Source organism: Lygodium microphyllum, chromosome 13 (genome assembly GCF_053477565.2).
Source record: "Lygodium microphyllum isolate KBCC chromosome 13, Lygodium_microphyllum_v1.1.10, whole genome shotgun sequence".
Taxonomy (NCBI): domain Eukaryota; kingdom Viridiplantae; phylum Streptophyta; class Polypodiopsida; order Schizaeales; family Lygodiaceae; genus Lygodium; species Lygodium microphyllum.
In genome coordinates this window covers 13,144,128-13,171,184 of record NC_141147.1, presented here as the reverse complement: position 1 = coordinate 13,171,184, position 27,057 = coordinate 13,144,128, and the positions used below count along the sequence as shown (strand labels likewise).

The window sequence follows — 27,057 nt, the reverse complement described above, 5'->3', positions numbered from 1 at the left end:
ACTTGTCTAGTCAGACCACAAAACGAAATTTCATGATTAATGATTCTGTGTTTTGAGTGAGTGAGTTGAGATTCACAAAAAGATTCATCCTACACGAGATGGACCAAAACAACCACCACAACATGTAACAAATGACTCATGGAGAACAAGCCCAGATTTTATATTTCATTATTTTGTGAGTTGCTGTTTTTACAAAAGAGCTCTAACAATAATCTCATATTCTGGTGACCTGGTCATTACTTACATTAATACAAAGTATATCCCAAAGGATAAAAAGCAACTACAAAATTAGCAAGGATCTCACAGTTTGGGTTGCAGAGATCTCTTTATTACAAGGCTGCCTGCTGATGATAAGAAAGCTACCTACCGTTTTTTGACTGCAATAGCAGCAATTCCACTTGCAACAATACCTACAGCTGCTGCTGCTATACCCATTCCAATAACACCATCTTCAATGTCACGCAACCACAGCAAGAGTTTAGCACAGAACAGAAAGATAGATCATAAAGATTCTGATGAATTTGAAATCAAACCAATAGATTTTTGTGGATGCCTACCTCTAGCAATTTTATCTTCTATCATTCTTCTGAGTGTAGCACCTTGTCTGAAGTCTGGGGATATCTGTTGCATGATGACAGTACCATTTGTTACAAGGCTTTCCAGTTGATGAAAGTGTCTGCCGTGATCAAAATTAATCTGACAAGCAGTGCATTCACCTCTAATGCTTGGTCAATATATCGTCTTGCACGAGCTATATCACCACCTCTGTAATGGCCCACAGCAAGGAGATACAAGATCTCCCTCTTCTGCTCCGTACTCGTATTTCCAGTCAAAGAGGCTGCATCATGCAGCTAGTTCACTACTTCAATGAAATGAACACTAACAAGATGTCACAAACACAAACCAAAGTTCTAATTTCTCACTTTCTAACATCAGCAGCCCACGTTGGACATCTGCAGGCTGACGTGAGTGTACAAGTGCCCATGATAATCGCATATAGCTATCGGCTCTATCAGTCTCTTTTGACAGTCCGGTTCCCTCTCTTGCAGCTCTCTCACATTCCTGCATATACGTATAATGGCATTAAACACAACTTCTAAAAAGTGCAGCAATAGTTTATGCATATCAAGTGCCCGATGAATATTTAAAAAATCAGAGCACATGAGTATACTGCAGGTTAGCCCACAAACACGCTTGATTGGCTCATCCATATTTGCTGTGTGCTGTAGAAGAACACAGAGGGAAAACTTTGCCACAAACCAAAAACTGACAGATGCTAGTCATGCTACAATACTGCATTCATTCAACAGCATAGACATGTTTATGAGGTTCTAATACTTTGCAAGAAACCCAATGCAATTATTTAACAGGAGGTCCTACCGGTAAACGTTTAGAATTTCAGATTATTCTCTCTTTGTAAAGTTTTATCATTTTGCAAAGGAAACCCATGCAATGGTCTGATGTGACATCTCGATAAAGCATGTTAGAAGGGGCCATCAATCCCTTCCCGCGATCCGAAGAAGCTGATCCTTTCCACACCTTGGACTTCTCCTTGGTCGGAAGATCGGAATCTGAGAATAAGGCAGATGATGACTCGTTAGAGGAATCCACCTCCCGCTTTGACTTCTTCTCCTTCTTCTTGGAAGCTGCTAATTCTTTGCAATCCTTCCGTAAATGACCTTTCTTCCCATAGTGGTAATATTGGGTCTTCAACTTCTTCTTCTTCAAACCCCTCTCTAAAGCTACAAGAGCATACAAATTTTTATAAACTTGACGAAAGCCTCCCCTGTAACGCAATGATGCCTCATGCTCAAGCAGCATCGAGGTCATATATGTAAAACTGACAACAGTTGATGATATCTGTGGCCTCAAAGCATTTGCCACTCCATTAAACACCGAAGGGAGTTTCGAGAGTACGAGTCCAGTAAGATGAGCCTTTGGGAGGGTAGACTGTATTTGCCGAAGCTAGTCTTGGATTGGGTCACACGAATTAGAAAGACTGGATAATATCTTTGGCCCCAAACCGAATTTGCTAGAGGTGTCCATAAAGAGTAACTACCCTCATGGTGGAAGGTGCCGCATACATCAGCTGCAACTTCGTCCATACTTCAAAAGATGTCTTGCAAGAGGTAACCACCAATAGGACTTCTTTGGAAATACACCAAAGTAAGGCCGAGTAAGTACGGGCATCATCCGAATCCCATGTAAGCACCACTCCCTCATGGTTGTCTTCATCAAAATCAACCAAAACAGGAGAAGGCCGCCCAGGATGTTCAATAGCTCCGCAAACCACGTACCATAACCGCTTCTGTATAAACCAAGCCTTCATCATAACACTCCATGTAAGATAATCAGGTCCATGTAACTTATCATTAGTGGACGTGCACGAAGGAGCCATCTGGAGAGGATTTAGGAAAGAAGTAAAGAAAAGAAGGTACTTGGAGAGGGAACACAGCCAAACCACAAGCCCAAACTGCAGAAAATGAGAGTTCACATGTAGTATTCCCCAAAATCTAACCAAAATAAGAAGAAATCTGCTGCGAAAAGTCAAAAAATCAGCCCAAAACTGCATGAAACAGCAAATACGGCCTGATAATGCAATCACCCAGCCATGAGATGCAAAGATACCAAAATGCAAGCTGGAATTGACACAGGCAGTACAGGGACTGACACAGGCTATACGGATGCTGGCGTCAACAAAAACGCAAGAAAAACAAGTCGCCTAGTGGGAGCAGCAGTTGCCTAATTAGCAACGGTCAAAATAGTCTTGAAATCAGCAAAGAAAATACAACAAGAGCATAGAACCTGAAATTTGATACCATGTCAAAAGTGGAGCAGCAATGGAAACATAAACATATGCTGTAATAAACTCCTAAAACACAAGACAAAAGAGAAAGGGAAAGAAAGAACATTGAAGCACACAATACAAATGAGAACTCAGATGTATGCTCAGGAAATGGAATCCATATGTCCAACACAAGATAATCGCATACAATAGTGAGTCACTGGCTGCATGAGCAACAACACTAGCACCTCTCTCCACAGTCTCCATACGTGTAATGGCAAACCAGTGACTAAGTGAGGAGAAGGAGCCTGAATATATAGGACAAAAATCTGTCCTCAATATGATCATGATCAGTTCGGCCGGCATTTAATGCTGGTCAGCCAACTAAATATGACCAAAATGAAGATCATAAAAAATGCCTAAACTATCCTAAACAATGTGCCCAGCCCCTACATGCACAAACTCACACATAAGCTGATATATCTACTAACATCATGATCATGCTTGGTGGTGCTCAGCCCCAAGCAATAGGTTCACGGCAGCCATACTTGCATTTGTGCCCCGGTTCTACGAGAGAGTGCAATGCAAAGGAAAGCGAACATAGAGAGAATAGAGGAGACTAAATGAAGCACAGGGAAGAGAAGCGACACAAACTGACTGATGTCATGCTTGGTGGTGCTCAGCCCCAAGCAATAGGTTCACGGCAGCCATACTTGCATTTGTGCCCCGGTTCTACGAGAGAGTGCAATGCAAAGGAAAGCGAACATAGAGAGAATAGAGGAGACTAAATGAAGCGCAGGGAAGAGAAGCGACACAAACTGACTGATGGATGAAAGACACAATACTGCAATAGTCAATCCCAACATGCAGCATTGAGTGTCAATGTGGGCACCAAATGGTAGTAAGGATCAGAGAAAAATGAGGAGGGCCGGTTGCTGATCTAAGGATCACAATGTTAGTAGTCCAAACAACTCATGTGTGAGTCTACCGGCATGGGTATGTTATTTGGGCATTTTATTATGGTTATTATGATGCTTATTTGGGGCATTTTATGTTGGCCAACCTGCCCCTATTTTGGCATTATTTTCTTCCTTATATACACAACTCCCTCATTCAAATACATCATCACCTATAGATTCTAGTGGAGAGCAGGAGCCTGTACCAATGCCTTGGAGCCAAAGCCTCATTGTTATACGCGTCATTCTCATGTTTGGTATATGGATTCCATCTCCCGAGCACATCTCTGAATTCTCTTCTTTTACAGTGTTCTTCTGTTTTCTTTCTCTTTTGTCTTGTGTTCAAAGGTTTATTTCAAGCTTCAACACTTGTCTATGCTTCCATTGCTATACCACTTCTGACATGGTATCAAATTGTAAGATCTAGGTTCCTCTTACAATTTTTCTACTAATTACAAGTCTTTCTTCCCCTTCCTAATCAGTCCTGCGTTTTTCAGACTAGCAACCTGCATTTTCAGCCTGCACCTAGATTCTAGCCTACAATCATCAATTCTCCAACAGCCTACCGTTTGTCCAGGTCGTTATTGCCATGTTTGGCAATTCTTACTGTTTTTGGCAGTTTTTAACTCGTTTTTCTTCATTTTGCTACAGTTGGCCTTTGTTTTTTATCAAATATTTGGTTCCATTGCATGTGAACTTTCATTTTGCGAAGTCTTTGCTGTTAGTTTGGCTGTATTCGCTCACCGTATACTACCCTCTATCCTCTATCTTCTCCTCTCTAGATGGCTCCTTCATGCACTTCTACAGATGATAAGTTACATGGATCTGACTATCTTACATGGAGTGCTCTGATGAAAGCCTAGTTTATGCAAAAGCAAATTTGGTACATTGTATGTAGAGCTATTTCTTGACCTCGATGTCCTTTTCCTCTTCCCGAAGATTTTGATGAGGACAACCGTGAGGAGGTTGTGCTTACATGGGATTTGGAAGATGCATGTGCGTATTCTGCATTGCTTCGGTGTAATTCTAAAGTTCTACCAGTAGTCACTTCTTGCAAGACATCCCCAAAAATATAGTCAAAGCTTCAAATGTTCTAGGAGGCGCCTTCCCCCATATGTAATGACGCTTTACGAATAGCTTCAACAAATGAAGTTTGAGCTGACGGACACCATTCGATCATTTTTACTCTATGTTACACAAGTACATGACTAGCTTTGATACATACAATCTACCCTTCCAAAGGCACATCTAGTGGAAATGGTACTTTCCAAGCTCCCCTCGGAGTTTGATGGAGTGGCCAATGCCTTGTGGTGGGCGCAGACATCATCTACACCTCTCAACTTTACACATGTCATCGATGCTACTTGAGTATGAGGCATCTTTGCGTTTACAAGGGCGGCTTCCATCTCATGATGAAGGTTCCATTGAGGCCTTTACAATTTCTGAGAGGAACAACTAGAAGAGGAAGCTGAAGGCCCAGTGTTATCATTGTGGTAGGAAGAGACACTTGCAAAAAAACTGCAAGACATTAGCAACCTCATGAAAGAAGGAGAAGAAAAAGGAGCGGGATGCATACTCCTCAAGCAAGTCATCCTCTTGCTCAAACTCTTAACTCCGATCCTCCAGCCAAGAGAAAGTCGAAGGCATGGAAGGGGTTCACTTCTTCAGACCAAGGAAATGGCTTGACTGCCCCTTCCTCTGCTACTTTCTAGTTGCTTTTTAGTCTAGGTGATGTTGTCATCCCTCATGACTCTAGAGTGTTGAGATATCGAACTCCACTCATCATATGCCAGGGTAACTGTTGTGCATTTATGTCACCGACGTGTTAGCTGCAGATACGGTTGGTACACCACCCATGAATAATAGCTAGATGACAGCTATCCTTATCTACTCTAGTTTGTGGCTTAGTTAGTATGCCACCTTAGTTAGTTGAGTTTGGTTTGAGACCCATATATAGGGTTCTTCTATTTCTATGTACTTAAGTTCTTTTTGGCTTACACAACTAAGAAGAGGAAAATTGTTTTCAGCCTCCACCTTTGTGTGTATTCCCCCATTGTGCAAGCAAGAAAGCTACAAGTGAGACTCCTTCCTTCTCTCCCACAATCGTGACATGGTATCAGAGCCTTCTTCGTGGTAAGGAGCTCAAGAAAGCAAACCAAGTTCGCGGTGTTCTGGTAAGAGGACCAGTGTTGCTTTCATTTTTCTGTTTTGGAAGCAAGTCTCTACAGGTAGCACAGCCGGAAAGTGCAAGAGTGCATTGTTTCAGATTGAGACACCCTTCGCGGTATAGCAAGAGGGCACTATATGCTGCGGGAAAAGGCTTTAGCCCTTGGTTGCTCTGTTTTTTTTTATTTGAGGCCATTTCGGGGCCTGTTTTGGAGACGGAATTTTTTTGCACGCACTCAAGAAAATGCCATATTTTATACTGTGCGACCACTGTTCTACAGGTCGGTAAAAAGTTACTGTAGAGATTGCATCGTATGCCTGTGCGCAGAGACATTGGGAGTTACAGAATCATCCTTGTTGCCTGTTGATGCAAAATCGTCACTAGGAAGTGACTGTGTGGTCAAGTACCACTTTCGTCAGTTTTGTAGATTTGCCCTTGTGAGGCTGAAGCTGTGTTCTTTGCAGTGAAAGAATTTTTTTTTTGCAGTGTTCTGTAATGGCGTCTGATTCTCTTTCACAGATTGTCACTGAAAAGCTTGACAAGAACAACTTCCAAGCATGGAAGTTTAGAATAACGAATTTTCTTATGGGAAAAGGATATTGGAAATTCGTTGCAAGAAATGAAGAAGAACCAGTTCTTCCTGATATTTCCAATCAACAGCAAATACAGGCATTTAAAGCATGGCATGAGAGAGCCAGGAAAGTTATGTACTGGCTGTCTATCAGCATTTCAGACACTATGATTGTGCATATTCAAGATGTAAGTATACCAAAGGAGACGTGGGATACTTTGTCAAAAATATATAGCACAAATACGCAAGCCAGGAAAATACAGCTCAAGTAAGAGTTGCACAATGTGCAAAGAGAAAGTACGAGCATCAATGACTACCACATGAAGATGAAGAAGATTGCAGATGCACTTGCTTCCATTGGGTCGCCAGTGAAAGATGATGATTTAGTTTCTGTGACCTTGAATGGTCTAGGGAAGGATTATGCACAGTTCCGAACATCCATTTCCGTCCGTGAAAGATTTCCTGATTTTGAGGAGTTGATTGCTCTTCTAATTTCTGAGGAGCAGAGAAATGATGGTGCATCTTCTTCAGGAGGAACTTCAAAAGAAGCTGTCTTCTACTCAAATGCTAGAAGAGGTAGAGGCAGAGGTAGAGAAGGCCGATCTAGAGGCCGTGGTAGAAATCAGAATATGCAGCAAACTCAAGAAAACCAATCCTATGGAGGAGGACGTGGTAACTCTAGAGGCAAGGGGAGCCAAAGAGGTCGTGGTGGATGGCAAAGAGGCCAAAATGCAAACAACAATGTTAAATGCTACTACTGTGGTAAAATGGGTCATATGGCTAAAGACTGCTATAAAAAGCAGAATGACATCATGAATGGAAATTTGCAACAAGGGAATTATGCATCTTCTAATAGACAGGGTGATGACAGAAATGAGCACTTGTTTATGGTGCATTACATGACCAATTCTGTGACAAGTGTAGAAGAAAGAAACGATGTGTGGTATGTTGACTCAGGTGCATCAAACCACATGACAGGTCATGCAGAATGAATGCAAGATGTAAGAAAAATGAAAAAACCAGGATTTGTGGAGATTGGTAATGATACTGCACATCCTATTGTACAGATTGGAAAAATTCCTTTGTCTATGCAAGATGGGAAAAAGAAATATCTATCGGATCTATTTCATGTCCCGAATATCACCAAGAACCTGGTTTCTGTTGGTCAAATGGTTGAGTAAAGCTTGCACGTCAGATTTAATAGTCATGGATGCTTTGTTGAGGATATGAAAAATAAAGGTCACTTGATAGCAAAAGGAAATAAGAATGACAGAATGTTTACGTTGGATGTAGACATGCCTGAATTGAGTGCACCAATGTTTGCACATAGGACCGGTATAGTTGCAGATATTGATATCTAGCATAAACGCATTGGTCATGTTAATGTACAACGACTTAAATCAATGCAAGCCCAAAATATTGTTGCAAGATTGCCTAAATTCAAGGTTGCAGAAATGCATAAGGTATGTGAAGCCTGTCAATTTGGAAAACAGGCAAGGAAACCATTTCCTAGACATGTTCAAGAGAGTAAGAAGCCATTGGAATTAATCCACTCTGATATGTAGACTACTAAAGCTGCATCTCTTGGAGGCTGTCATTATTTTGTCACTTTTATTTATGACTATAGCAGAAAAGTTTGGGTATATTTTATGAAAAAGAAAAGTGAAGTTTTTGGGCATTTCAAAACTCTTAAAGCTATGGTTGAAAAAGAAATAGGCCTACAAATAAAATGCCTAAGGTCAGATGGAGGGGGAGAGTACCTCTCAAATGAGTTTGCAAGGTTCCTGCAGGAGCATGGCATAAAGCAGCAATATTCATGCAGTCATACCCCACAACAAAATGGAATTGCAAAAAGAAAAAACAGACATATTGGAGAGGTATCTCGTGCCATGCTCAACGAAAAAGACTTGCCAGATTTTTACTGGGCTGAGGCAATTGCTACAACAGTCTACATAATGAACAGGACTCCCACTGCAGCAATACATGGCATGACTCCAGAGGAGAGGTATACTGGTAGAAAACCAGATATTTCTCATTTGAAAATTTTTTGTTGCATTGCCTATGTTTATGTGCCAGATGAGTTGAGATCTAAGTTGGATCCAAAAGCTGAGAAGTGTATCTTTATTGGTTACTCTCTGCAGCAAAAAGGATATAGATGCTATAACCCTCCTAATCGTAAGTTTACAGTGAGCAGAGATGTTTTTTATGAGATGAGTAGCTGATATAAACCAGTAAATGTGATTGATAATGTAGATGCACAAAATGTTAATGCTGCACAGAATTCACAGCAGCAGTCACAAGATATTAATGGACCTGGAGCGTCCTCTAGCAGTGGTTCACATTCTTCGCCATGGACAGGCAGATTGAGATCAGGAGAATCTTCTCAAAGCAATGCAGATAATGGTATGCAGGTATCACGAAAAGAAAAAAAGAAGGTAGATCAGCCCATGTTTGATATAAATGCAGATCACTCTTATGTGGATGGTGAATCCAGTGGCTCAGAACAGAGCATTGATGATGAGTTGGGTATTCCTTCTATAGTTACACCTGGAGTAAGGAACACCAGGGATGTTTTGAGAGCACCTGGGAGTGAACCTACTTTGCGCAAGTCTACCAAAGCTAGGTATTCTGTGGATAGGTTGAAATATGATGGATTTACAGCCATTTACTATGCATATATGGTCAAAGTGATACAGGAACCAGAACCCACTTCTTTTGAGCAAGCCATGGGAAAAGAAAAATGGGAGAAAGCCATGGATGAAGAAATGGATGCCTTGGAAGCAAATGCTACATGGGAATTGGTACATTTGCCTAAAGATAAGAATGCAATTGGTTGTAAGTGGGTTTATAAGGTAAAACACAATGCAGATGGTACTGTGAATAGATACAAGGCAAGATTAGTAGTCAAGGGATATACACAAACATATGGCATTGATTATGAAGAAACATTCAATCCGGTTGCAAGGATGGCAACCGTAAGAGCAGTCATTGCTATGGCTGCATCAAAGGGATAGTCTTTACATCAGATGGATGTAAAGAATGCCTTCTTGCATGGTGATTTGCAAGAAGAGGTCTATATGGAGCAGCCACCAGGTTATGTGCATGTTGTTCATCCTGAGTTTGTTTGCAGGTTGAAGAAAGCCTTGTATAGCTTGAAGCAAGCACCTAGAGCATGGTCTGACAAGATAGGACAGTATCTTGTCACTATTGGCTTTCAGATTTTCAAGGCAGATTTTTCACTTTATGTGAGAAAAACAGAGAAATGTATTATGCTACTTGTCATTTATGTTGATGATTTGATTATGACAGGTGACAGTGATGAAGATATCCTTCATGTGAAAATGCTATTGAAGCAGAAGTTTGAGATGAAGGATTTAGAAGAGCTGCCTTATTTCTTGGGCATTGAGGTGATTAGATCACCAAGTGGGATACGGCTCTTGCAAAGGCAGTATGGATTGGACATGCTGTCCAAATATGGGATGACAGGCTGTAAGCCTATTTCAGTTCCTTTGGAGCAGAATGTGAAGCTGACTGCAGATGCAAGTGAGCTTCTCGAAGACCCTACTATGTACAGACGCATAGGAGGAAGTTTGATTTATATGACTATTACAAGGCCAAATTTGAGCTATGTTGTTGGATTGGTAAGTCAGTTAATGCAGACTCCAAGGAAACCGCATTTGGATGCGGCTAGACGCATACTCAGGTATGTGAAATCCACATTGCAGTATGGAATATTTTATGAGACTGGGGTTCAGATACAGTTGCATAGATACACTGATGCTGATTAGACTGGTAGTATTTCTAATAGACGATCTATCAGTGGATATGTGTTCTCTTTTGGGAGTGTTGCAGTCACTTGGAGCAGCAAGAAACAACCTACAGTTGCCTTGTCGAGCACAGAGGCTGAGTACAGGGGTGCAGCAATGGCTGCATGTGAGGTAGCTTGGTTGCGTAAGCTACTTTATGATATGCATCAGCCTACAGATGGGCCAGTTGTCATTTATTGTGACAACATGAGTAGTATACACTTCGCAAATAACCCAGTCTATCATGCTAGAACAAAGCACATTGAGATGCATTATCACTATGTGCGGGAGAGGGTTTTACTAGGTCTTATTGATCTAGTTTATGTCAGCACAGAGGATCAAGTAGCTGGCATATTTACAAAGACATTGGGCGCAGAGAAGCTGCGCAAGTTCAGAGACACGCTTGGTGTGCAGGAATTGGAATTGAGCTCGAGGGGGAGTGTTGAGATATCGAGCTCCACTCGTGATATACCAGGGTGACCGTTGTGCATTTATGTCACCGACGTGTTAGCTGCAGATGCGGTTGGTATACCGCCCATGAATAATAGCTAGATGACAGCTATCCTTATCTACTCTAGTTTGTGGCTCAGTTAGTATGCCACCTTAGTTAGTTAAGTTTGGTTTAAGACCCATATATAGGGTTCTTCTATTTCTATGTACTTGAGTTCTTTTTGGCTTACACAACTAAGAAGAGGAAAATTGTTTTCAGCCTCCACCTTCGTGACATAGAGTGCCAAAGAGGGTGTATGAGAGTGGTGAGATGAGGCAACCGAGCCTCATCTATACAGATATATAGGTGCACATGTTCCTGAGAGAATTGACATCCCAGTTCATAATGGACTGTTATTTGATAGAGAGTGGGGTTGGCTCCTCATCAAAACTCACATGAGGGGAAACTTTAGCGGTCTTAGCCAAAGGCAAGAAATCATGGTCACATATGTTCAGAGGCATTTTTGACAGGCTCGTCTTATGCTATTGTGTTGTCGATAGATACAAAGATTTGTTATGACACCTCTATTTTCAAGAGTTGGTACAATCGACATCGACATCATGTTCTCTCTAAGGCACCTTGGCGATGGCTTGATCACTCACTACTTGTGGGTATCTCTGGTTCTAATCTAGTGGTTCTATGTTGTATGGACTATGATGAGTCATTATCATTGTATCATTGTATTGTATCAAACCACCATGATCTGATAGAGGGTGTTACCAATCCAAACAACTCGTGTGAGCCAAGCATGGTTGTGTTATTTAGGCATTTTATTATGGTTATTATGATGCTTATTTGAGACGTTCTATGTTGGCCGACCAACTAGCCAACTTACCCCTATTTTGGCATTATTTTCTTCTTTGTATACACCGCTTCCTTCTCATTCAAATACATCATCACCTATAGGTCCTATGGAGAGAGGGAGCCGGTGCCAATGCCTTGGAGTCAAAGACTCACTATTGTACGCATCATTCTCGTGTTTGGTATATGGATTCCGTTTCCGAGCACATATCCAAGTTCTCTTCTTTTGCAGTGTTCTTCTATTTTCTTTCTCTACTATCTTGTGTTCAGCAATTTATTTCAATACTTGTCTATGCTTCCATTGCTGCACCACTTCTAACACGCAATGGATGAATCAATTCATTGTTGGGGGTTGGGGGGCAAGCTGCCTATAAATAGGCAAACTGCAGCCACAACTAGTATACAAGTGGCCAAGCCCAAAATGTGGACACCCAAGACACCTCACCCAACTAACTAAAATGATCACAGTGCCAAAATGAAATGCACTAATATGTTCGCCATCTTAAGTATCTAGAACACATAAAATAAGAAACAATCACAATGTCAAAGCTCTTAATGTCTTCATCTAGCTCGAACTAAGCTTCAAGGCAAGAGATGACTCTACATGACACTCATGATTACTAACAAATTCATGGCACCATCATTTCTGTTGATCAATGTGTCTACAATTTATTTCCATAACCACTGCAAATCAGACACAGCAATGTTAAGGCACAAACTACTTGCATTTTGCAACATGACAGCAAATTGAGTGTCTTGCAAATTCATTAGATTGGTCCTACCCATTGAAATATGTATAATTATGAGAGAGTTTTTGTACCTAAGATAGCCACAAACTTGCTTCTCTTCATCACCCATAGTCAAAAATCCTTCTACTTTGATGAGCTTGTTATCAAGATCACCAACATTTAAACAAAGATCACTATTCGAGGGATACAAGAAGGGGATCTTTATAGACTTCTGAGTTCTCATACATATCTCCAATTGACAAAAAAGATTTAGCCTTCTAGTATCATCGTATCCTATCCTATGATCACTTTGCTCAATGCTTGACATAATTTCTCATCCAAATTTAAACCCTAGTAAACCCTTTAAACTTTTTGTATCATTGTACAAACTCTCTAGAACTAGAGACATTTGAATTGAAGCTAATCCTCTTATCACACAATTATTCGAAGTTTTTTCCATATCATTCCAAAGGAGAAATTCACCTTCGAAACCTTACAAACTAGGGGGGTCTTCCCCAAGTCATTTAAACTCATCCATCGCTTAAATGCCTTAGAACAAACCATCAACTATGGCCAAAGCCTCTTTTAAGTTCCTTTCCAACAATGCCCCATAGTTATCATGTTGATTGTATCCTTCTTGAGCTTCTCTTTTTATTAGAAGGTGTCACGAGGACGTGAAAATTTGATGCTTTGCTTATGTTTAATTGACATTTGATTAAAGGATTAATGTGCAATTAAAGAATGCACATGTGTTGCACATGTGAGATGCAAGCTACTTTTTCACAATTGAAGGCCGAAGGACCCTGTGAAAAAGATGGATGTCAAAGGCAAAAGTTGTAACAAGTTACACTTGTTAGATTCTAGGTGAATTTTGGTGTCAATTTGCCCCTAGGACTATTAATTGGCCATTAAGTGTCAGTGGTGACATTAGGGACTAGGCATTAATTAATGGATTAATGCTTGTCCAAGGGTCAATTAATGCATGGGACCACTTTGGGTTGCAAATGGCCTAGCCAATTAATTTTTGGATGGGCAAGGTCAAATTTCTAGGCATGGATTAAGGGCTGAATTAATTTTCAGAATTAATTAATTCTGAAAAATAATTAAATGACTGAAAATTGCTGAAAATGGATTAAGAAAGCTGCCACTTGGCAAAACTTTCCCATGCAAGGGGGGAAAGGCTAAATAGGACTGAAGGGAGAGGAAAATCTCGTTTTTTCATTTTGGAGCTGTTGGGAAGAGGTGTTGGACTGTTGCTGCCAGCTTTTGGGGCCATTTCCCAACCATTGGAGACCATTTTGGTGATAGAGATTGCATATTCTTGACCTTGGGAAGCTGACAATTGCTGCTGATGCACTTTCTCCTGAAGATCACAGTCTCTGATGCTCCTATTGTTGTTGGTGTATCCGTTTGGGGCTGGTACAACAGGGCAGCAACTGATTTTGATCAGTTCTTCGCGACAAATCTCAGAATTTTCTCTCTACAGCATTCTCTCATCTCCTTCAGCCTATGCTCAACCATTCTCAGCAATTCTTAGCCATTCAGAGGAGATCTCAGTCATTTTTGGTGGGATGATCTATAATTTCTGCAGTAAACCCTAATTTAGGGTAGAAATTAGGGTTTAGCAACCACCTTGGGATCCGTGCCAGAGATTGAAGACTCAAAGGACTAAAATCAGCAGCTGATAATTGAAGATTATCAAGGGATTTCAAGAGCCAGCCCATCCCAAATTGATTTGGGGCAGCATTTGGCCAGCCAAAGGTCAAATTGGAGAAGAAGTCCTGGGTGAATCAAGGGGCAAATGACCCAAAAGGCTTGCTGGTCATTTATGACAGCAAGAGCAATTGCTTAGCAGAAGGAGATTGAAGAATCTCAAGTTGTACTCCTTCCAATTGAATGAAAGCTAAAGAAATACCGCAAGGGGCACCATTTTTGGGGCCAACAAGGAGTCTACTGTCCAAGAATGTTATGGTAAAGTGTGTATTTCATTTTATGTGCATTTATTTATTGCTGTAATTAACTCTTAAATCAGGTTATCACCACTCATTCCAAGAAGGAAGGCTGGTTTCAGAAGGTAGAGCTGCACAAATGATTGGTTCATCATTGCATAGTCAAGAATGATGGATCGATTTGTTAGAAATCATTTGTGTCTTGCACAACCATCTCCTGCCTATGAGACTCAATCTGATGCAAACAAGGACATTAGGAGCTCTAACATATTGTCTATCAATCATGTCATGTTCAACAGAGGAGGCAGCTCTATTTAGAGCATGCATTTCTTTTTTAGTTGGTTTTAGGTGTGTTTACACTGGCTACTCCAAATCTCTAGGTGTCATGAGGACATGTATTTTTGAAACCTCACTTAACATATGGATTAATTTTTAATCGCATGGTAAAGTAAATGTTGCATATGTGATGTGTAACTAGGGTTAGAGTAAATTTACAAGCTTGAGACCCGAGAAAATCAAAAGATGTCAAAGGCAAAAGTTGCTAGTTACGCTACACAGGTAATTGGTAGTATTTGGTGCCAATAGTTGGCCTTAGTCATTCATTTGGCCATAAGTATCAATTGGTGACACTAGAGAAGTGGAGTTTAATGGTACCTAACGCCAATCTGATGGGTCAAAGATGGCACAAAGAACACTCGGAAATGAAAGTTGCCTAGCTGATTTAATTATTGGCCTGTCAGATTATTTTTTTGGATACCAAGATAATTATTAGATGAATTTTCAGTATTTAAAGACTGAAAATTAATATTTATTTGTAAATAATGCTAAAAATTCCATTTGGAAAGGCTACCACTTGTCAAAAATGCCCATGCAAGGCTAAAAACCCTCTTTAGCGGTTGAAGAGAGACATTTTAGTGCATTCAACTTGCAAGAGAGAGAGAGAGAGAGAGAGAGAGAGAGAGATTTTACGAAAAAAAAAAGGAGAGAGAAAGAGATGTATTTACGAAAAAAAAAAGAGAGAGAGAGAAAGATGTTACTGGTCCAATTTGCAGCCATTGGAGAATCTTCTGAGGAAACCAAGGGTAGGAGAAGACCAATCTACAGTAGGCAACAACATCTACAAGTATTGAGACAGGGCAGCACCAGTAAATGACTGATTTTCTTCAGTTTTTCATAAACAAAGTCTGAATTTTCTCTCTCCTTCGCATTGTCTCTCATCTCCTGACCTTTCTACAGCCTTGTTCTAAAGATTACAGCATTGAGATCACCAAAGGCTGAGAAATTTCAGATTTCTTTGCTGTAAACCCTAATTTGTAGCAAAAATTAAGCTCTAAGACTCTGATTCAATAGGGCTGAAGCTGTTTTCAATCAAATTCAAGTAGAGGGACCAGCCAATCAATGAATTTGGGGCATTTTCCATCTCCAGCAAAGCAAGTGAAGGCCAATTGACTGCTCAAATCAAGGGGCGAATCAGATTGAAGACTTGCAAGTCATTTTGGACAGCAAAGGGAGTTGGAATACCGAAACGAATTGGGAAAATCCCATTGTACATCAACTTCTTATTCGATTAAGTTAAAGAAATACCGAAAGGAGCGCCACTTTTCGAGCAAACAAAATGTCCATTGCCCAAGATTGTGAGTTGTTGCATTTCTCAGTTTTGTAATAAATGTTGTTGATGTAACTAAGTTGTAATCAGGGCATTACCACCCATCCGCATAAGGAAAGTTAGTTTCATCTAGTCCTTTGCATTTCTTTTTCATTGGGAGTTGAGGAGCCTATTCACACCAAACAGGGGGTAATCAACATTATTATGTGGCAATCAGCATTTTTATGAGCTGTCTACATTATTTATTATTTGTGTGCAAATCCGTCAGCTTTTTGGCATGATTAGGCATCAAGTCGGTAAGTTTTTTAGGATTTTGGCTATTTATAGCCCTGCCGCAGTTGGCTGGTCATTTATTCCTTTGCACATTTAGTGTATGCTCCGACATTCGAGATTCTCCTTTGGTGCTAGTGCTGTCATTTGTCATCAACCTAATCTAGTGGCCTTACTGGCGCCTTGGGCTATGTGCAAGGACTGATCAATCCACCCAGCTTCCCTTTAGAGTTTAGTGCAACTTTTCTTCTTCCATTCTCTTCTTTCATTGCAACCTTTTTTTCCCCTTCTCTCTCAAAGTTTGTGCTCTTTTTCCATTGCATTGTTGGGTGTAAAGTCCCTTCATCTCCGTGCGAACACATCCTTATTGTACCCTAACATATAAATACATTATTTTATTTCTTTGTGTACCATCACGAACGATACACCTATCTCTGCATTCACTCTCTGCCTAACTCTCAACTCTACAGCTCACGCCTCGATCTCGCACTCCATTGCGCACGCTCTCCCCTTCAAACTAGTATCAGAGTTCAAGGTCCTGCACGTTTCCCAAGACCAAGGGCAACTGACAGCGCATGTAGCTCGTGAGTAGGTCGTGCTAAAGACAGTCGACTGCAACGTGAGACAGGCGAAGCTAGCAGGCAACACAGCTTGACTGCACCACGAACTTCTGCTCACTCCTACGTTTTGGACCTGGTTGCGTGTCCGTCGTGGGTCAGACTGTCGACGTCACCAGGCAGACTGGTCACGACGTTTGACAGGCACCGGCGGGCTTCAACAGTTTGTGCGTAACGAGGCAACAGGCGCACGCGGGGGGGACCAGGTAACATTCGACACAAGTCAGACGGGCAGTCGGCGAGATTCCAGGTCACGCGACATGATTGGCAGGTCAACGGACCTCGTCACGTCACTTTTTTTTTAAGGTCACCAATTCGTTTTTTCTTCAAAATTCTCTTGGAATTTCCCCTTGGCCTGACTGGGGTTCGCACACCCAAGCACAGAGTTCAAATTTGTGCCTATTTATGCCCAAAAATTTGGAGCTTTTCAAATTAAGTGTTATTCGTGCAAAATTGAGACATCTACGTCAGAAATTGCAAACATTGTGCGCGTTTGGATTGGGAATTTCACCAAATTTACTGAAATTTTGCTCATTTGAGTGAAATTTCTCAACATTGAACCCACAAAATTTGGGGCTTTTGATGTATTGGTGGAATTTTGTCCAACTAAGTCAGATTGGCTGACATTTTGCACACTTGGACCTGGAAATTTTGGGGCTTTTGCAAAATTTTGTGAAATATTGCTAAATTTGCCAGTTTTATGCTTTCGAGAACATGTATTAATGCAATTGGGGCAGATTTGATAGTGAAATTTTGGGGCTTTTGCTCGGATTTGTGGATTTTGGCAAAGTAAATGCATGAAATGCACTTTGGGAATATTGTTGAAGCAATCTTGTGGTTATAAGCAGAGTGATTTGAGGATTTTTAACTCCCGCTTGTGCGATTTTGGAGAAATTGCAGAGATTTCTTGGTGTTTTGGGTATCAAAAGTTGATACGAGCACATACGTATACAGTACACATGTTAGACAGCTCCCATTGAGTTGATGTATTGCTGATTATTCATGTTGCAGCAGTCTTAGTGATCATTTGCAGATCTGGGATTGTTGTAGATGTATTTTTTGGTGATATTGCTGAAGTGGGAGTTACCTCGTAGTGATGTATGCATTTAATGTATGCTGAAATAGCAGTCATACTGCTGAAAGTCATTCGTTCTACTGCTGTACATGTACTTGGATTGAATCTTGCTATTATTTGCTGAAAATTTGGGCTGAAATCAGCTGAATATTCAGCTCATTTTTGCTGTCATAAATTGCAGCATTGAATTTCTGGTTTATTGCTGAAAAATGGCTGCAAATGCTTCTAGCAGCAGTGACACTAAATCCCTCTTTGAAATCAAGAGGTTTGATGGCACTGGCTTTGACTAGTGGAAAGATAGGATGCAAGGCATTTTGTTTCTCAAGGACTGTGAAGATGCTCTCTTGGAGACTAAGCCTGCAGCTATGACAGATGTGGATTGGGCTAGACTTCATAAGAAGGCCATTGCATACATTAAGATGGCAGTGTCTGATGATGTACTTACAAACATCAAGCGTCTTGATACAGGTTATGCTATATGGAAAAAGCTTAAGGACACTTATGAAAATACAACTCCTGTGAATCAAGTGCATCTTATGCGTAAAGTTGTGAACATGGAGTTGGATGAGTCTAAGCCAGCATCTGAGAGCATTTGAGTGCTTTCACAGGGTTTTGAGTCAGATGCAAGACTCTGGTTTGGCGGCTTTGATGATAAATTGAAAGCTATTTTCTTATTGATGGCTTTGCTTGACAACTGGGAATCTTTGGTTGTGTCACTTAGCAACAATCCTACTTTGACTTTTGATGGTATAAGAGGTTCAATCCTTAATGAAGAAATCAGAAGAAAGTCTAGTGGTGAAAGCAGTGGCTCAGCCTACCATGTGAGAGGCAAGTCTGAAAAGAGGGATAATGCAGCCACTAAAGGGAAAAGTAAAAGCCAAAGCAAGGGCAAACAGCAAGATGTCACATGCTATCAGTGTGAGCGTAAATGGCATAAAAGGCCCGATTGTCGATACTTCAAGAAAGAGCAAGAAAGAAAGAAACAGCAAGGTAAGAAAAAGAAGGATCATAAGAAAGATGATGACAGCTCTTCCTCAAAAGAAGTTGCAAAGGCAAATGTTGCATCTAGTGTGGAGATTGAAAAGCTTTCTGACATTGAAGAGATACTTGTTGTAGCCTCATGTAATGATGCAGATATTATGGCAACAGCAGGTGATATGCACATCACCAAAAAGGAGGTAATTGATGCCTTGCTTTCAGCTCATGACGGGTTGTCACAATCGTATATAGTGGACAGCAGTGCCTCTTTTCATGTACCCCATCTTTGGAGTCATTTTCTAAATACACTGAAGGTTGCCTAGCCAAGGTTTACTTGGGTAATAACTATGCATGTGAGATAGAGGGTGTTGGCACCATTCACTTGGCTCTTGAAAATAGCCAAGAGCTAATTTTGCAGGATGTCATAATTGTACCTGGCATAAAGAAAAGTCTACTATCAGCTGGGCAGCTTGATACTAAAGGGTATTTTACTACCTTTGGTGGTGGAACTTGGAAGGTCCATAAGGGCTCTATGCTGATTGTTTAAGGAAGCAAAAGGGGAACTTTGTATTACTTGCATTGTAAAGCATTACCTGGCAAGTTCTTGGCTATGGCCGAAGTCCATTCACAAATGGAGCTTTGGCACAAAAGACTTGGTCATATGAGCTAGAAAGGCCTTCAAGTTCTCTTCTCTTTAGGGAGATTTGATGTAAAAGGCTCTGGTATTAAATTTTGTAATGATTGCTTACATGGAAAACATGTGAAGTCTCCTTATTACTCTGGTGTCATTAAGAAGTCTAATGCTCTTGACTTAGTACACTCTGATGTGTGTACTATGCATGTTAATTCGTATGGGGGTGCACGCTACTTTGTTACTTTCATTGATGATTTCAGTAGAAAGTCATGGATGTATGTACTTAAAAGCAAAAAGGAAGTGTTGGATGCTTTTAAAAAGTTTCATGCTTTTGTTACCACACAAAAAGGGCTTAAGTTTAAAGCCATAAAAACAGATAATGGGAGTAAGTATGTCTCAAATGAATTTAACAAGGTTTGTGAGATGCATGGCATTAAGAGGGAGTTGACAACCCCTTATAATCCTGCATCAAATGGCGTGGCTGAAATATTTAACCGTACACTTTGTGAGAGAGTCACATGCATGTTGCCCTGAGCTAATCTCCCGCAGCAGTTTTGGGGAGAGGCTCTTCAAACTGCACTTCATGTATACAATCGCTCTCCCAATCGTGCATTGGAAAATGGCATTCCTAAAGAGGTTTGGTCTGGCAAACTGGCTTCGTATGACCATTTGAGTGTCTTTGGTTGTGATGCCTTTGTGCATGTACTTGTAGAACAGAGAACCAAACTGGATATGAAATCCATCAAGGGCATCTTCATGGGATATGGAGATGAGGGAGAGATGGGTTATAGAGTTTGGCTTCCTCAGGGCAAGAAGATAGAACACAATCGAGACGTAGTATTTAATGAGGCAAAGTTACTGAAAAATGCTACACATGGTGATATTGACAAAAAGAAAACGATTTTTTACAACCTAAGGTCTCAAGGACCATTCACACCAAAACACTAAGTCCTAAGCACCAACTTATTTAATGTCCACATCATGTAGTACACCTTGACAACTCAAGTGTCAAGTACAATCATACCAAAGACAGAAGGATGAGCTTGAAGTCTAACACTCCCCCTCAAGCTCAAGACAGCATCTATACACCAAGCAGCTATCTGAAAACACTGAACTTATCTTTATCCAAAGACTTGGTAAATATATCCGCAACTTGTTCATTAGTCTTCACATGCATGATATCAACTCTTCCTGCAAGAACCATCTCTCTGATGAAGTGGTAGTGTACCTCAATGTGTTTTGTCCTGGCATGGTATACTGGATTCATGGCCAGGAGTACACTACTAAGATTGTCACATAGCAGAGTCACTGGAGCATTAGACACCAAATAGATGCATAGGATGAAATAGGACAGCAAGAAAAACATGCTAAAAACAGATTACAACAGCAAGAAAATGCTGAAAATCAGCCATCTGGTGATGGTGTGCACATTCCTCAAGATGTAGGCCCACTGCCTGATAATACAGATCATTGGGTAAGACTGTCTACATATGTCACAAGGCAGCCACAGAGGTTTCAGCCATCTTTGGATTGCATTTTGTTGACTGATGAGGGTGAGCCTCTGACATTTAAAGAGGCACAGTCATTTGAAAACAAGAGAAAGTGGGAGCTTGCTATGCAGGAACAGATGAAGTCTCTATATGCAAATAACACATGGGAGCTTGTACCTTTGCCCAAGGATAGGAAAGCTATTCCTAATAAATGGGTTTACAAAGTGAAAAGTATTGATGGGAAGCCCAAGTACAAGGCATGGCTGGTTGCTAAGGGCTATACACAGAAGGAAGGCATAAACTTCCAAGAGGTCTTTTCACCAGTGGTGAAGATGACTACACTCCGTGTTTTGTTTGCTCTCACTACATCCTTGGATTTAGAGTTGGATCAGATGGATGTGAAGACTGCTTTTCTTCATGGTGACGTGGATGAAGAGTTGTACATGAAGCAGCTAGAAGGATTTGTTATTCCAAGAAAAGAGCATTTAGTTTGTAAGCTGAAACGCAGCTTATATGGGCTGAAACAAGCCCCTAGACAATGGTACAAAAAATTTGATACCTTTATGCTCAGCCATGGATTTAAACAGAGTCATGTAGATCACTGCTTATACACTAAAAAGGCTGATGATGGAAGCCTTATTGTGTTGGTTTTATATGTGGATGTCATGCTGATTGCAGGATAGCATAAGAGTACTTTGAATGCTCTTAAAAGGCAGCTGAGTTCAGCCTTCTCCATGAAAGATTTGGGGGCAGCTGAACACATTTTGGGCATGCGCATTAAAAGAGACAAAGGATAGCATTTGTAGTTTCTCTCACGACAAGTACATCAACAAAGTACTTGACAGGTTTAATATGGCTGATGTTAAGCCTCTTGGTGTGTCTTTACCGCCACATACAAAGCTTAGCAAATTTGATTGCCCTAAGGATGATGCAGCTGCTAGTACCATGAAGGGTATACCTTATGCATCAGCTTGTGGATCTTTGATGTATGCCATGGTTGCAACTCGCCCTGACATTGCTCACGCAGTGGGAGTTGTTAGCAAATTTATGTCTAACCTTGGCAAGCCACATTGGGAAGCAATGAAATGTATCTTCAAATACTTGAAAGGTACACAAGAAAAGTGTATATGGTATGGAAAGAGTATGTACACTACAGTTGCAGGGATTTTGTGATTCAAACATGGCAAGAGATCTTGACACTAGGAAATCTACCAATGGGTATGTTTTTACTTTGGCTGGTGGGGCTATCTCTTGGTGTTCAAGATTGCAGAAAATTGTGGCACTGAGTACTACCAGAAGCTGAATATATTTCAGCCACCGAAGCTTTTAAGGAAGCTATTTGGCTTGGCTGTCTGGTCAAGGATTTTGGTCTTTCTTCACGTACTCTAGTGCTTGGTTGTGATAGCCAAAGTGCAGTATGTCTAGCTAAGAATGCCATGTTCCATGCACGTACCAAATACATAGATGTTCAATATCACTTTATACAACAAGTCTTGGATGATGGTCTTATCACACTGACTAAGGTCAAAACCTGAGATAACCCTACAGATGTTCTCACCAAGTGTCTTGCAAAGGCTCAACATGTGCATTGCATTCGTTTAGTGGAAGTTGGTTAGCCTAAAGGCACCAATTCAGGCCTTTAAGTGGGAGATTGTTGGGTGTAAAGTTCCTTCGTCTCCATGTAAATAGTCTTACGGGTGTGAACATACCCTTATTGTACCCTAACATATAAATACATTCTTTTGTTTCTTTGTGTACCATCACGAACTGGTACACCTATCTCTACATTCACTCTCTCTCTAACTCTCAGCTCTGCAGCTCACACCTCGATCTCGCACTCCACTGTGCACACTCTCCCCTTCATGCGCACTCTCACAAGATTATTTTCATGAACTCTGACTCCTCGATTTGTCTCCTAAATCCTCATTATAACTATAAATAGTAATGAGTTAAAGGCAATGCTTAAATGTAATAAATATACAGACTTTGTTCAAAACTTGTTTTTTGCAATCTTTGATTCATTTGGATTTGTTTTCTATGTATCAAACCTCTACTAAACCTCGATTTTCCTACAACTCTTGAATACAATCAATATAGGTCTTTAAATATGTTGAAATCCATGGATGGCACTTAAGGTTTAGCTAGTGGATTCAAGATCGCTAGTGGTTTAACATCGACTAAGTCTAGCAAATCCAAATCCTAGAGCTAGTTTGCCTTTCAAGTTCATAATGGAATTTTCCACAGAGTGGTTTTTGCTCCAAGTCTATTTTCACATGAGGGGACACTTTGGCTGAAGGTTGGGTATCCTAGAGCTAGTTTGCCTTCAAAATGGAATTTTCCACAAAGTGGTTTTTGCTCCAAGTCTATTTTCACATGAGGGGACACTTTGGCTGAAGGCTAGGAATCCATGGTCATGATGTGCTTTCCAAGAGCCGGTCGTGCAAACGTTGAGATTCAACTTTTATTACTTTCTATGGTCAAGGATTGGTAAGATCAAAGATCAACATCAGTGTCTTTCCGAGCTACCCCCAAAAGACCCCCCAACCCAACCCAACCCAACCACCACTCCAAAAAAAAAAAAGTACCCTAACACGAAACATGGCAAGGGGATGGGATAGGGGACAGGATAAGACGTCCCCCATCCCATTTCGGTGCCCCCTTTGCATAGTTGCCAAGGGTTTTAGAAACGGGAGGTATGAAACGAGTTTCATAGATTTCATACAAGTTTAGTAAAATGTTAGAAATGGATTTCGTTCAAGATGAAAACAAGTATGAGAGTTTTATATACATGTACTATATGACTCAAGTGATGTAGAAAACATAGATTGAAACTATTCATTATTCTATACAATGCAAATAGCATTCATCATAGCATCAATATTTGCATGCATCATGGTCTACTATCCATGCCCAACATCAACTTTAGCTGTAAAAGGAGCTCGCCATCATGAATAGTAACTCCAAACAAAACTCCAATAATCAATGTCAATACCCATGTCGACATGTTAAATAAATCCATGATAAACAATGGTTATAAAAGTCCCAAATCATTTAGAATATGGCATTTGTGAAAGTTTAAAATAGGTGTTTCATATGTTTATGAAACGCCTAGGTATGAAACAAGTTTCCTAACCTTATGAAACGGGTTTCTTGGCAACTATACCCCTTCAACACATCCATCTAGGACAGCATTTCCACATTTAAAGAACCCAAGAGGGTCATTCCCTATCACTATGCCACAATTCTATCTAATCATCATTGTTGTATGTATTATGATGAGTCATTGATCATTTATATTTTATTGTATTGATCACCCATGATCCAAAAGGGAGTGCTAGCAATGTATGTATCCTACGTTACAAAGCCCACAATATAAAGGCATTTCACTTATAAGCCATAAACCCATTTTTGGCTAGCCGATTGGTATTTCTAGCACCTCTTGATGCTAGCAAAACTAGTCATTATTGTTGAGTTATTTTTGCTTATATGTAGGCAACCTCTCCTCCATTACTAACCGCAGATTAGTACACACAAATACTCATCCATTCAACACGCCTACTTTTTGGTCATCCTAAACATCATTTCCCTTCAATCATTGCCACCCAATTTCCTACCATCCTTGGAACTTACCTTTATTTTTTCACTAACTAAATATCTTCATAGCTATAGTATCTGATTTTTTTTGTGAAATGATTAAAAGTATTTCTCTTATATGTCTCATATTATGCCATCAGTATATAGAGCAAGCAAAATGAATTAAGTTTTTTTTGCTTTCTACAAATCCTTAACCTAAGCCACTAGTGGGAGTTACAAGCTCTTTATTTGTGAGGGGTCCAATGTGAATTTCACCAAAGAAATCACCTTTTATAGAGAGGAAAATTTGTTCAAATCATATCCAAATTTTTTAACACTCCAAAATGTAATTTTTGTAACAAAATTACTTTCACTTGAGCCCCTCAACTAAATGGTCATAAGTCCCAAAAAGTAGCTTAAATCAAGAAATTGCAAAATGGAAAATGTTATGTTTTAAGTTAAATTCTCCATCTAAATTGGAAAAAAGAATTATATCCAATGTAATTGAATTTTCTTTATACAACTTTATGATTCTTTTCAACTCTAAAATCTCAAAAGTCTTGAAATATATGCAAGTCAATTGCCTAGATCTATATCTGCCTTCCTATTTGATAAAAGAAGAATTTAAAGAGACTTGCATCAAATATTCTTTTTCAAATTTTCAAGGTTAGAATGGCTCTCCAACCTATTTTATCGAGATATTAGTTCTTTGGAGTGAGGAAATCTTTCAAAATACTCATGTTTGACAAGTTTGACATTAACATTGCTCGAAACTCAAGCCTTGCTCATGGGTTTTAGCTCAAAGGATTGCCATTCAAACATTCGGCCTATCCAATGACCTGATTTCACTGCATAGACAAAACCTTAGGCCTGAGAAGGCTGTCTCTCACTATATACATTTCTCCAACCATGTAAAGATTGGAAACTGGGACAAAAAGCAGATCCAATAGCTATTTGCAGCAATTCTAGACACTGAACAGCTCACCCAAGAATGGCAGAAGCATCAAAATCGATGCGAACAGCAACAAATCAAGTTGGAGTCATTTCAGCAACAATTTAACTGTGCAACTGTCTGTGCAGCAAATCAAGCAGTTACAAGAGAGGAATCGCCGAGCAATTAAATTGAAGGCCAACCAGGAAATAGAGACGCTAAGTTGATGAAATGTGCGACGTTTCCAAGATCACCCTGCTATTGGTTATCGTCCCAGCCTTTTAACCTGATCAATAAGCATGTCCCCAATAACCCTATTTACTAACAAGTGCAACATGGTCCCACTTTTTCTATAGTTTGGATATATAAAAGCCTTCCCAAATGATTGAGCATCCTTGCATGGTGCTTTCTGGAGACAATTGGAGCTTAAAATCAGATTAGTAGGACAAAGAAATGACTAAGCTCTAGGTACTAGTACATATTGCATGTCAAAATCAAATACTTTTGTGTTGAGTGAAGATTTAACACCAAGGAAAAATCATATTAGACTTGTTTATGTGACCCATCATTAATTAGCTAGCCAACTGATGAGCAAAAATTATGTAATTGCAATTCTTTTTTCTTTTTTTTTTAATAAAGGCAGCACCATCCTTTCTATGAATATTTCAGCCTGCAGTTTGAAACCAGGAAATACTGTAAAGAGAGTTTCATTCAAAAAGTAGCAACATCACTTGCATTGAAGTCCCAAATAACAGTTATAAAACTTAGAAATCTTACAGTCACAGGTGGTAGCTCCATAATTGAAATGCGAGAACCATACAAGGATAAGTACATGGAGAGCTGACAACACATAATGAGGACATGGAAAGAGTGTTCACAAAAAACTTTTTTGATAGCAGATACAGAGACCTTTTAGCTCAAAATGTTGGAGGGATTTTGAATCAGATGATATGTATTTGTATCTATACAACTAAAAAACTTTGTAAAGTTCAAGATTCTAAACCTTTATCTTAAATTTCTGAAGGTTCTTTTGAAAATTTTGCAATTCATTTTACATTAAACCTCAGTTCTCCATGAACACTGCAAGGTGGGGTACATTCAAGTTGGAATCCAGTCCAACAGAACGTAAACTACAATGTCAGTGCTGAGGCACACTCCTACATCCAGACGACACAGATAAACACTACAAAAACCTCCATAACACTAATTTCAAATTTCGATCTCACGGACACCTTGACCAATATTTAAAGGAGGCATAAGCAAGTGACAGAAACAATATTTAGCCAAGCAATGCAAGAGAAAGGAAACGATCGGAGGTACTGCTACGGAAGCCTCTGACCTGGATCATAACGGCATCCGTCCATGGCAAGGAATCCCCCGAGCTAAAGAGTGAGCTTAGCGTGTCAAGGAAATTTGGCATCCTTTCTCTTTACAGTGATGCAGGAGGTCTCCACAGGCACTTCAACAGTGGATCAACAACGGGCTGCAACCTTCAATACCGTCTCAGAAGTTTCGCTGTTGAAGACCTTGCAGATGAAGGCACTTCCTTTTGCCCCCCACGCGGAACTGGACGTTCGTCATTCGTCCGCGTGCCTAAGGTAACCAATAATATCCCACCCACCGTTACATG

General features: G+C 40.2%; 1 protein-coding gene across 1 annotated transcript; it reads right to left on the bottom strand.

The window, feature by feature from the left end:
* Window positions 1-136: 136 nt before the first annotated feature.
* On the bottom strand, window positions 137-27,057 carry LOC148026351 (mitochondrial fission 1 protein A-like). Its single transcript, XM_087690768.1, has 5 exons — window positions 26,767-27,057; window positions 924-1,062; window positions 717-838; window positions 558-621; window positions 137-449 (listed from the first exon to the last, which is right to left on the bottom strand). The coding sequence occupies exons 1-5, from the start codon at window positions 26,845-26,847 to the stop codon at window positions 364-366; spliced, it is 492 nt and encodes a 163-aa protein (XP_087546894.1). The 5' UTR covers window positions 26,848-27,057; the 3' UTR covers window positions 137-363.

Coding starts and splice junctions, on each gene's coding strand:
- LOC148026351 (XM_087690768.1), bottom strand. CDS start 26,847: ATGCCAAATTTCCTTGACACGCTAAGCTCACTCTTTAGCTCGGGGGAT. Junction 839..923: donor TGGGCTGCTGATGTTAGAAA/GTGAGAAATTAG, acceptor TGCATGATGCAG/CCTCTTTGACTGGAAATACG. Junction 450..557: donor AGAAGATAAAATTGCTAGAG/GTAGGCATCCAC, acceptor GTGACATTGAAG/ATGGTGTTATTGGAATGGGT.